This window comes from Eublepharis macularius, chromosome 12 (assembly GCF_028583425.1).
Source record: "Eublepharis macularius isolate TG4126 chromosome 12, MPM_Emac_v1.0, whole genome shotgun sequence".
Classification (NCBI taxonomy): domain Eukaryota; kingdom Metazoa; phylum Chordata; class Lepidosauria; order Squamata; family Eublepharidae; genus Eublepharis; species Eublepharis macularius.
The window spans coordinates 69,598,722-69,611,837 of record NC_072801.1 but is presented as its reverse complement, the minus strand read 5'-3'; the positions used below and the strand labels follow the sequence as shown (position 1 = coordinate 69,611,837).

Here is a 13,116-nt window from a genome sequence, read left to right as displayed (position 1 = left end):
TGCACTAAAGTGAGAGACACATGACAGGAGGCATAAAGACAAGTACTTATAACTGTGGTTTTGAAGAGTACAAAGACTTTAAACCATAAGGAAATCTTCCTGAAAGACTGGATGTGTGACATCCATCTACTTGTATTCATTATGTCTTTCCACCATCACTGAATATTCAGAATATTTTCCCTCTAATTTAAAATTAGAGGATTATTAATATAATTAATATATTAATATCAATATAATTGAATCACATAAGAGAGGGTAATTCCCCCCCCCCTAGCTGATCAAATATTGTGGGGACCAACAGGCTACTAGAGCAAGCAATAAGACATGGGGTGGAATCCAAACAGCTTTTCTGCTCTCAAAAAAAGGAAGGGGAGGAGGGTTTCACCACAAAAGCTATGCTGGGTGGGGATCATGGGACCAACTTAGGGCCAAGCTACACATGACGAATGACACTTGAACAGCAAGTGTATTTCTCCCTGTTCACTTGCCCTCCACTCAATCCACTTGCTGTTCAAGTGTCATTCGTCATGTGTAGCTTGGCCCTCAGACAAAAGACATATGCTATGGGGGGTATAGTAAGGAGGCTAATTGGATGAGATTGAATTTCAAAAGTTGGATGGCACCCACTCATTGTGAAAAATAAGAAAGAAGACACAGCTGACAATAGAAGGAAGAGAAGAAGAAGGGAAATGAGGTGAAAGAAAAAGATATCATACAAGACCACTATACTTTCAAGATCTTTGTTGTATGTTTGTCTATTTATTTGTTTGCATATTTCTCTGTGCTTGGGATGAAAATCAAAATAGCTCAGGAGGATTCAAAGCCACACTTTCCTGTTATAACATTCCCTTTATTTGTGTCTCCCCACCACTACTCCAGGAACATGGAAAATGTGATCCTTGGAGGGGGTAGGTGTGTGTACTGTAAAAAAATCTGAGCTGGGAAAAGAGAGAGAGAAAGGTAGTAGAGGTGACTGGATTGGTGGAATATTAAGGTATACAGGAGATTTCTCTCTCTGAATCTTCTGCCTCATAGAAATGACTTGCTTTCCCTTTATTCTACCTTAAAAAAACTCTATCAAATGTCCTATGTTCCTTCCTCCTAAAGGAACTCAAACAGGATAGTACTTCTCAAAGGAGAGCACCCCCACCGAGTGGCACAAAAGCAAGCAATAATTTGCTGATGGTATGGGCTTCAATGGGAGAGGGGCTAATTGGGGGCTGACACTAGATTGGGGGGTGATCTTTACTAAATTGACCCCTGGCATGACCCATTACTTCTATTTTGCTCCGGAAATCATGCCATGCCTGGCACAATGTGAAAGACTTCTAGAGTGTGCACAGGCACTGTGTGCACGAGATCTTCCATCCCCCGGTTTGAGCCCCGGGGCACCTGGCAACCCTATTTTCAGAATATGTTATTGCTTGTATTATCTGTTTGTAATTGTTATGAAATAACTTAATTCATGCTATGGATAAAAATATAGAGAGAATTTTAATACAAAGGTTCATGAACAAGATTTCCTTTGGGGTGTTCCATGAAAGCAACTTGGTCAGAAACGAGGGAGAACTGAGAAGTGATCCCTCCAATGATGAGGTCTCCTGGCTGAGAATACTGGTATGGTGTCTGGAGGGGATCATCCGTGGTACATACAGCAGGATTCATCTCAGACTCAGTTTGTGGCAACAGCAGCCACAATAACAGGAGTTGTAGTAAAACGCTGAATCCTGTCATCTGGAATGCAAAAGTATCTTGTATTGAGATGAAATCTTTTCTTTGTGTTTGGATCATTTACCATCCAGTTCTTGCCTTTTGATCATCCGGTCTTCAAAGATAACCAGTCCTGCTGCTGGGTATTGATCTCTAAATTTGAAGAGAGCGTGAAGAAAGAGCAGACTGGTACAGTCCTGTCTTGCAAAAAGTCCCTCACATCTGCTCCAAACAGGATGGAAATACTTCAGGTAAGGAACACATTTTTTAAAATATCAGTCTGGACTCTGGCAAGAAACCTGGATCACAGTAATTAGGCATGATTGCCAGGTACACAAACACTTCCCTAAGGTATTATGTTCTTTATGACATTGGGGTCAGCAAGATGTGAAAGAAAATATTTTCTGAATAGAGATATTACAGTGATGTGTGGCAATACTGGTCTGATATGAAAATCCCAGATTCCAACAAAGATTCTTCCGATTCTCAAGGAAACGAGTCTTAAAAATATTTCACGAAGGTACTAGGAAATACTTCTATGTACATTTTTTTAATTTATTTATATCGTATTTGTATTCTGCCCTCCCCACGAGCAGGCTCAGGGCAGATAACAACATTAAGAACATTTAAAACATTCCATATTAAAACATTTAAAAGCATCATACTCCTATTTAAAACATTTAAAAGCATCAAGCAGTTACTCCACCAGTCCAAGAAGAAAACAAGATAAACAAGTTCTGCTTAAAGTCAATCAAGTTGGGAAACCTCACACCAACAAGCTTGATTCCTTCAGAAGGAGGGTATATCTGAAAAAGACCAAGTGAGGGAGAAGCTTAGAACCTTTCTCTGCTTTTCCCTCAGCCCTCTTGCTCTTTTATACCTTTTTTGTGGGTCCTTCTCCCATCCTACTACCTGGATCTTGTGTCCAAAATAAAAAGAACATCCTGACCAAGTTGTGAGACAAAAAATTCTGGATCGATATAGGTCCATTATTTTGCCTTGTGTGGCAGGGCACCTGGTGGTTGAGGGTGCTTTGCACAGCTATGTAAGCAGGTATGGACTCCCCTCAGCAGGCTTTTCTGCACGTTTTCCTGCCAACCCTCCCTATAGAAAAATATGTCATTAACTAGTTGTCTTTTAAGGGGCTGAGCAATATTTTTTAGACATTTTAAGACTGGAAGTTGGGGTAGTAGTCTTTTGGCTCCACTTTATTTCTGGTTGTTTCTAAGTTATGGCCTTAACAGTTCTTGGCATGTGTGTTCCTGCAGCAGTAAACAAACATATTCTTCATTTTTTCCTCCTTATTAGTTGCTCCCTCTTGTTCATATCAGGCCTCAGCACAATGATGTAGCATTTGGGGAAAAAGATACATCCCAATAAGCCAGCGCTGGAAGCCAAGATGGAGAAGACTTCTACAGCCACTGTGTATTTCCCCTTGGCACTCACATAGGTTGGAACAAAGGTCATCCAAACACTGCAGAAAACCAACATGCTGAAAGTGATTGGTTTAGTTTCATGGAAACTATCTGGTAACTTCCTGGCTAGGAAAGCCACAGTGAAGCTCACAACTGCCAGGAACCCCATAAAGCCCAGGACACAATAAAACATGACGACCGACCCTTCATTGCATTCCACAATGATTTCTCTGGTTACTGAATCCATATCAAAATCTGGGAATGGAGGAAAAGTTGCAAGCCACACAGTACAAAGAGTAGCTTGAATGAGGGAGCAGGAAATGATGATAAAGTTTGCCAGTCTTCTCCTAATCCATTTCCTTATCTTGGATCCTGGATTGGTTGTCATGAAAGCTAGAATCACAGTGGTGGTTTTGGCCAACACACAAGAAACAGCCATGGAGAAAATGATGCCAAATGCAGTTTGACGGATGAGGCACGTCACCTTCTCAGGTCGCCCAAGGAAGATCAAAGCACAAAGAAAGCATAGGAAGAGAGAAACAAGGAGAATGTAGGAGAGGCTCCGGTTGTTGGCCTTGACTATAGGTGTGTTCTGGTACTTCACAAAATTTCCTAACACCAAAGCTGTGACGAAAGAAAAGGAAAGAGCAAAAATAGCCAAACTGACCCCTAAAGGCTCTTCGTAGGACAGGAAACTTATGCCTTTTGGAAGGCATGCATTCTGGTCATTGTTTGGATAATGATCTTCTGGACACTGAAAACAGTAATCCATGTCTGAAAATGAAATGTAGGTTGCTGGGTAAGACAGAGTTACGTGCAGCTCAATAATTAAACCTTAGCTTTGAATGGGGGCTGAAGGTTTGAAATCTGAAGGGGGGATTTGCAGTCTATTCATACAATTATATTTGGAGAAAGTCACACTCGATGTGTGTGCAGAAGCAATCTAGTTAGCCAGTTTGACCAGGGAATCTCAATTAAATCAGTGAAAGTGACTCTTTTGGATTAAGTGGCTCTGGTGTGTGGTGGCCCCTGGGGATTCAGCTGGATCCAATGTGGGGGGTGCTGCCTCGGGTCATCCATCACCACTCCAGGACTTCCCAGTGAGCCTTAATGGCCAATCTGCTCATTTGTTTCCATCACAGGAAATGCTGTGCACCACATTGCACTTACTTCAGTGCCCATGTCAAACTTTGGCTGAATCCACACACCCGCGGAGCGTCCCGGTGTTGTGCTAACTTTTCACTAAACACCCCAAAGTGTAGCGATTTCTGAATCACGCTAGAAAGTGTAGCGCTAGAAAGACGCTACACTTCTGGGTGTTTAGCAAACATTTAGTGCAACGCCGGGACGCTTCACAGGTGTGTGGATTCAGCCTTTCAGTGCAATTCTAAGAAGGGTTACTCCAGTCTAAGTCCATTGATTTCCATGGGCTTAGATTGGAGTAACTCTTCTTAGGATTGCACTGTTTATCTTCTTATTAGCAACTGCCATCATAATTGAACTGTGAACAACATTTTTAAACATTAAGGACATGAGTGTCTATATGCCTTAATGTTCATGATCCAGGTTACAGTTTCCATACATTCTGTATGTAATATCTCTTACCTATCTGGTCTGAAATCTTCCCTTCTGGACAAAGAACACAATCATAGCAGCAAAATGGCTTCCCTTCTTTCTTTGCCCTGCTATAACCCAAAAGGCAAGGGTCGTTACACACAGAAAGGGGCAGCATCTGTCCACAAAGGAAAGAGAAGAGTATTTTATTGTTCAAAACATATGCATTGAGATCTTCAGGTGGGTAGCCATTTTGATGTGCAGTAGAACAGCAGAATTTGAGTCCAGTGGCTCCTTAGTGATCAACAAGATTTCCAGGGTATAAGCTTTTGAGAATCAAAGTGTTCTTTTTCAGATGCATTGAGGTTTGTATTTCAACGGCCATTCCAATTTTTAGAGTTGTATTGCTTCTGCTGTAGTATAATGGTGAATATATCTAGTACTTAATATTCATCACTGGAATATTGGGACTTTTGCCTTGAAATATCCAGGTAGCCAGATCATCAGATGTCAGAAGCTAAGCAGTTTCAACCCTGGTCAGAATTTGGATGGGAGACCTCCAAGGAAGGCCAGAGCAATGGCAAACCATCTCTGAATCTATCTTGCCTTTACAATCTCAGCAGAGGTCTCCGTTAGGTGCAGTGACTTGATTGCAAATAAATAAATAAATCAGAACTTCCACTCCTGGTGTCTTTTGCCCATACCCTATATGTCTAAAGCAATATATAATTTCCCTATGTTATCAATTCCGGTCTTTGGCTTTGGCAGTTTCTTAATAGATTTCTCTTTAAATGGTTCATCTGTGAGATCAGAATCATGATGAATCGGAATGACAAACTTATGATGTTCATTTCTAACCAAATTTAACTGTCTGGGGGTTTTTTTGTAGGTAGGACTGTATTATGTACATATATTCTATGATTTTATAGCTGGCGGGCGGGTGGGTGGGCAGGTGGAAGGGAGGGATGATGATGGACTGACAGACAAGTGAGGAATTCAAAAGCATCCCTAAATCCAAAAATGTTTTGTCAGATAAAGATTTTGGGCTCTTTCATGGACTAAAATCATTAACAATACATAGGAATGTATGTGTTCAGCATATGAACATTGGACCACTTTTTTGAATAGTGAAAAAAACTTTGGAAACTTCTTCAAAACATGGGCCTCACCTGGTTGAACCTGCTGGGCCATATGATAGCCACTTCGTTGATTGTGAGCACTTTGTCTAAGGGAGCTTTGGGATCTATATTTCCAACCTTGACTCTAAGAAAGGACTGGTTTGGGAATGTGACCCAATTGATAACATCAAATCCAGCTATTAACTCCCCATCTTGGTTGAAGGTGATCTTTTCTCCAGCACTGTTATTAAATGAGACACTCTTGACAAACTTGTGGAGCTAAATAAGGGAGAGAAAAAACAAGCATAAGGCTGTAGAAAAGGGTGTACATACAAAACAGGGCAAAAACAGAGATAGATAGAAGATAGGTCAAGGTAGGTCAAGGTAGTTCCCTGTGCAAACCCTGGGTCATTACTGACCCATGGGGGGACGTCGCATCACAATGTTTTCTTGGCAGACTTTTTGTTACAGGATGGTTTGCCATTGCCTTCCCCAGTCATCTACACTTTACGGCCAGGAAACTGGGTACTCATTTTACCGACCTCGGAAGGATGGAAGGCTGAGTCAGTCTTGAGCTGGCTTCCTGAACCTGGCTTCTACCAGGATCAAACTCAGATGATGAGCAGAGCTTGGGCTACAGTACTGCAGCTTACCACTCTGTGCTACAGGGCTCTTAGATAGAAAGTATAGAAATGAATACCAAGTAGGCATTGTATTTTGCATTGGGATATATGTTGGAGGGGAAAAAATGACATATTCATCGTTAAATAAATAAATGCTCATTCTCCCTTACCAAGGTGCATATAAAACAAGATGACTGGGTATACTAAGTTGGAGTCATCAACTATGATCAAACTAATCTCATACAGTATGCATTTTTTCAGGAGCACCAGATAACTGTCAAACTGAAACTAAGGCAGACCTAATCAAAACTCCAGCCTTCTCCAAGATGCATCTTTCTCTGCAGTCTATGGGCATGCTAATACATCCGCATTTATGATGTGCTTTCTGGCATTGGTGTACTCAGATGTTACCTGCCATGGCTTTTGATTCCTAAGCTTCTCTCTCTGTGTGCTCCCCATTAATGGGTGCTTGAATCTTACTAAATGCATGGCCTGTAAAGCATATGCTATGGCGTAGGCAGCATTATAGACACTGTTGCTGTGTCCGGTCATGCTCATTTCAAAAACAGACTTGGGAAGATTCTCTAATTTCTCTTTTCCAGTACAACATTGCACACTATTCTTATCTGTTATGGATTTGGGAAAAGAACAGGCAAATGCATTTTCCCAGAAGTCCTTGATGAAGTGGTCTTCATTCTCCAGTGTAGGGTTTCGCATCTGAATAAATTTCTGAAATCCTAGTAATTTCTTGGAAGGAACAGAGAAAGAGATTGCACCATGTATGAAGTTTATGTCCCACCCTCTTTGAAAATCAAGTGATGTGAACTCCATCTGGGCTGTCATAATCCAAACCTTTGTCTTTACAGGTATATCCTCAAATGCTGAGAAGTGCAGCAAAGTTCTCATCACCATCATGGTATGACTTCCACCATGTATGAGTATCACATCTGCAGAGCTTTTTGTTGCAGTACTGGTTATTTTTAAGCCTTCTGACAGCATTTCATCAATCTCATTGAAAAAAGTTATTCTGGGGAATCGTTCTATGAAGTCAAAACAAAGATCTCTCTGGGAAAATATTGGAAGTACATCATGAACAAAACTCTCTCCATTGTCATCATCAGCATAAATCACCCCGATCCATGTCCACCTGAAATGGAGCAGTAATTGGAGAATCCCCATATATTGATAAGCCCCATTTGGAAACATCTGATGAAAGAAGACAGCATGGGCTTGGTCATTCTTAACTGGAGCACAAGCATATGTAACCTAAGAAAATAAAAAGGGAGAAAGGAGATTCAAATAATCATGACTGAATTAAAAGTGTGTGTGTGTGTGTGAGAGAGAGAGAGAGAGAGACAGAGACAGAGACAGAGACAGAGACAGAGACAGAGACAGAGTTATGATACAGTTCCTAAATTTCACACGTTGTTTCCAGACTCTGGGTTGAATCATCCAAACATCCTTTTCACTCAATATCCCCTAATTTCACTCCATCCTTACTATAGCCCCATTCCATATAACTTTTGTAAATGCAAATTTACATGACCCTGCCTCAGAATAGACTTTTTTTGGTAACACAAGAGAACTCTTCATTCTTTCTCCCCAAAAGAACAGCTCATTGTATTTAATGCCTAATTATGGTTTAAGTTTGTGACATCAATCAGTAATTATACAGAAGTTGGGATTCATACTTTATTATTATTATTAATTCTGTTAAACCTGATAGATAATATTTAACTGCAGGACAACTGAAAACCATGGACAATGAATATTAATAGAATAGAATCATAGAATCATAGAGTTGGAAGGTACTTCTGGGGTCATCTAGTCCAACCCCCTGCACAATGCTGGAAATTAACAACTACCTCCCCTCCTACACCTCCAATGACTTCTGTTCCATGCCTAGAAGATGGCAACAAACCTAAAGGATCTTTGGCCAAACTGGCCTGGAGAAAATTGCTTCCTGTCCCCAAAGTGGTGATCAACTTTACCCTGGGTGTGTAAGAAGGGGCCATAGAACTAAGCACTAGTGTAACCCTTCCTGCCCTCCCTCTCATGATCTGCCTAGGTTCACAGAATAAACATTGCTGTCAAATGGCCATCTAGAAAACTTAGATATATTATGTTATTCCTAAGATCCCTTTGCATGAAATGTTTGACGTGTAGGTGTGAATCCAAGAAGAATATCTGTGCCTTGGAAAGGACAAAAATTCACCAGCTCCTGCATAGGTCTTAAGGCTTTGCTACAAGTCCTATTGAACTAAATGTAAGATCATTGGTATTGAGAGAGGACTGGTTAATAACTCCCATGTCATAACACAATGCTACAGAACTAAGCCAGAGGACCCAATACATGGTTCTCCCTTATGGCTGTGAATGCCCTGATCTCAGAAACTAAGCAGGGTCGGCCTTGGTTAGTAATTGGATGGGAGACCTTCAACAAAGACCAGGGCTGCAGAGGCAGGCAATGGCAAACCACCTCTGCTAGCCTCTTGCCATGAAAACCCCACCAGGGGTTGCCATAAGTCAGCTGTGACTTGAGGGCATCACACACACACACATAGCCATGAACAAGTTGTTCATTACCTTACTGAGACAGCACAGCTTTCCTAGCTCCCTCCTTTGAATCTAATAATAGCATTCAGAACAACTTATTGTCCACTTGGAGCAGTTTACAAAGTGTGTAAACTGACATGACAATCACCCTGTGAGGCAGGTGGGGCTGAGAGAGCTCTGAGACTGAAATTAAAATCAATGGGCTTAGGTTGGAGTAACTCATTTTAGGATTACACTGTTAGTTTGCAAAACGTGAGATAAGCATACCAGTCAAATGTGAAACAACAATTGTGATTTTTTGTAGTGTATCTCATTCCTGTTTTTCTAGTATGGGTTTATCTTTTAGTGTGATGCCATGGACCAACTTTTAGAAGCCTTGGCAGAGGTGCATTAAACACCACCCTTCCAGTATTCTTCTAGAAATATAGATGTAGCCACCTGGGTGTAGTTCAGAGCATCACAGCTGGGACTGTCTTGATTATCAGCTGACTGCTTTAGTTTAACAGCTTGTCACCCAGCTGGCTGCAGAGTGGGGAATCAAACCTGGCTCTCCGGATTACAGTCCTGCCACTTTTAACCACCACACCAAACTGGCTCTCTGTTGAAGCTCTGTTGAGGGGCATGAAAACATTATCTAAGTATTCCACCAGACAGCATCAGGGTGTGATGGCCTTTCTGCTGCCATTTCCGATGCCCAGCTGCCAGTTTATTCTGGAAGAAAGGTGGCAGAAAAAGAGCAATGGTGGGGAAATCCCGTTACAGTCATCCAGAGCCTCACAACTGATTGGCATGAAGCCAATTAGAATGTCATCAGCATCACTAATAGAAATATTCCTTAAATCAAGGTGACTTGAGAGGAATATGGACATGGTAGGAGTGGACTCATGGCACAGTTGCTTGAATGTAGAAGTTCCCAGGTTTAACAGTTGGCATCTCTGCTTAAAAAGGAACAGATAGTAAAAGAACAGGGACACTGTAGAGCCACTGCCAGTCAAAGTAGACAATATTGACCTTGACAGGCCAATGCTCAGTATAAAGAAGCTTCTTGCATGTTTTTCATTCTTCTGTGGAAGCTACATGCATTTAAACAATTATATTAATTGTTTTATTTCATAGTCTCAAATGGCTCAAAAGGAATCTTTTCCTAGAATTACAGTTGGCCTTTAAATAGATGAAAGGCATGCCTCTGTTTACATTTTGCTGCTTTCTACTTGGAAAGCCAACTCTAAAAGGCATAGAGGCCATGAAGCCAGTTTGGTGTTGTGGTTAAGAGCGGCAGGACTTCAATCTGGAGAACTGGAGAAGCTGGCTGAGCAATCTTGGGTCAGTCACAGCTTCCCAGCTTCTCAGAACTCTCTCAACCTCACCCAGCTCACAGGGTGATCGTCATGAGGATAATAATAACACACTTTGTAAGCTGCTCTGAGTGGGCATTAAGTTGTCCTGAAGGGCAGTATATAAATCTATTGCTATTGCTATGTCTAGTCTGAAAGTCAAGAGGAAGGGGAAATAGTACCCCAAGCTCTATGTAAAAATCCTACCTGGGGAATCTTGTAGGTTAGCAGAATGGTTGCCATGTGGTGAAAGACACTCTCACTAGGTCCCCCAATGACAGCTAGCAGATTGTTGTGAGTGTCACACTTGTAGTTTGGGATGAATCTCCCCCGTGTGGAGAGAACTTCCATTGATGTTTGATAGGTCCTGCTGGCACTAAAATAGCTGTTATAGATGTTGAAGCCAAGGGTGATGTTGGGTAAGAGCTGGGGGTTTTCATTGATCTCCTGAACAGCAAATACCAAAGCTAGGATGTGTTGATAATTCTGAGTCATTACGCTGCAAGGACGTAATATATTGTGTCACAATTTGTATGTATTACACATGAGCTTCAAAATATAGCTACTTTTCTGTTTAATGTATGCCTGCATGCAACATTGCACTCTAATAAATTAAATAAATAATAATACCTTTACCCCAGTAAAGAGAAGTGGATAATTTCACTGAAAAGCACATCCAGATTTTTAAAATTCCTCCACCCCAAACTAGTCTAGTACCAGCTATCAGCTACCACCCATGAATTATGCACAACACAGGCATTGTTTTATTTCTTTCGCTTGACTTGGCTTTGTTTGATGGACTTATCTCTCTTGTCTTTATGTGTTGTATAAATGCATTGAAGAAATGTTGGATTGTATCCTGGCATCCCTCTCAGCCAAGTGCTTACAAGCCTATTTGATCTGTTAAACATTGGTCATCTTGGGTTGGAAAGGAAGGAATGCTCATCTTCTGACAAACTTTATTTATTAAATTTGCTATATGTTATTGTTTGTCTATTTATTTACTGGATGTTTATAAGGCAAACTATTTTGTTTGTGCACAAAGTAACATATGCAAAATATGCATAAAGTGTATCTAAAATGCATGTAACCAAAAGTTCACAATGAGTTGTGAAAAGAACGAGAAATAAAACGATGGGGAAAAAAAAACAGATCTCAACGACAGACATTCATTCAACCCTAAAACCCTACTACTTACAAGTTCTCACCAGCTGCTTTCAGAGAAGGATCATTCTTGAACATTAACTGATCAAAAGAGATGTAGATCTGAGAAATAATGCCAGCTATGATGAAGTCCCCCGGCTGATAATATTTGTGAAGGATTGGTAGAGGATCATGGGTGGTGCACTGATGAATAGGGACACCACACACTGTCTGGGGAAGAAGCGTTAATCCTAACACCACAAATACCAATATCTTGCTTGACAATCTTTCTTCTGGACACCAGTTCACCTGCTGCCACATTGTTATTTGAGTATCCATTGAAAGCACAGGCTTACATAAATGACCGTTGGTTTAAAGTCAAGCAGTGGCCAGCATTCAGACATACAGAGACTCATCAGCCACCAGCCTCAGTACGGAGGGCCACAATGAATATTAGTAGCATCTATCACATGGTTTTGGGCTGCTGGAACTTCCCAGGGAATTGGAGAAGTTACAGAATTAATCATGGCGAAAGAGATAATTGCAGAGGGGATGATCAGAAATTCAGACTGATGAGTTCTCCGTGACATTTCAGAAGAAAACATGTTTACTGCAGTTCAGCAAATGTGTTCTGTAAGCCTCAGCTGAAGAGTGGATTCTCTGGTGCCTATTTGGACTGCATTGAAAGACATGGCACTTGGTAGAGCTGGAGCATAAAAGTTGGACTTAGATCCCCACAAAGTTCTGTTAAGCAACAACCATCTGAATTCAAAGACGTTATCTGCTATAAGTTCATGTTATGTCGCACTGGTGTGTTTAGTGGAACAAATCTTGTTTATTGTCTGAATATTGGACGGTTTTGACAAAGAGATGTAACTTAGTTGTGTTACAAGTTCTGTTCCTAAATTAGCCCAATAGAAACACACACACAAACCCCAGAAAGAAGTGATATAGACACACTTCTCATTTTATCTGAATCTTCCTGCTGAACAGCCAGTCAATTAAATATGGAAATCTTCCTCAGTGGAATGAGGAATACTTTTTTAAAGGGTATTGCTTTGAAAACACATGGATCTGAGTAGCAATGAATGATGGGCTCTCCAGACTGGTGATTCTATTGAAGAACTGGATAAAGATCGCTTCACTGAACAATATGACCTCCTGCAATGTCTGACACTTCAGTACCACTGTTAGCAGTCAGACCTCTCCCTCACCCTAGAAGGACAGTTTATGGATATGAACTATCATAAACCTCTTGCCAGAAGTCCCAGACACTGCCTGTCCCCAGGCAGAGCGGATACCAGCTGGCCAGGAAAGTAGAAAGTGGCCAAGCCCGAGTCATAGAGGAATGACTGACAGCCCCCACACCCTGGAGAGCAGAAGAGATGATGAGGTTTCCTGGAGGACACCTCCCCACCTAATCTCATTAATGCCTTCCTTCACCTTTCCTTTCCCACTTACCTATTCAGGCTTTTCAGCACATCTTATATCCTTCCTATCCAATACTTACCAGGTCATCAAGCTATATTTTTACCTATAGTCCAGCCCAGGTGGTCATATCATACTTTTCCTAATTTATTGTCTTACCTCCATTAAGCCACTGTTTTGGGGGGAAAGATGTCAGTTTTGCTCCAGGGTACATTTTGCACTATAGTTGGGCTGT

The 13,116-nt window shown here is 41.2% G+C and overlaps 1 protein-coding gene across 1 annotated transcript; it reads right to left on the bottom strand.

Annotated features, from left to right (window-relative positions):
- Positions 1–2,997: 2,997 nt before the first annotated feature.
- LOC129339703 (vomeronasal type-2 receptor 26-like) lies at positions 2,998–11,636 on the bottom strand. The gene is made up of 6 exons (XM_054994283.1): positions 11,509–11,636; positions 10,518–10,695; positions 6,832–7,686; positions 5,849–6,076; positions 4,731–4,857; positions 2,998–3,899 (listed from the first exon to the last, which is right to left on the bottom strand). The coding sequence occupies exons 1-6, from the start codon at positions 11,550–11,552 to the stop codon at positions 2,998–3,000; spliced, it is 2,334 nt and encodes a 777-aa protein (XP_054850258.1). The 5' UTR covers positions 11,553–11,636.
- Positions 11,637–13,116: the final 1,480 nt, after the last annotated feature.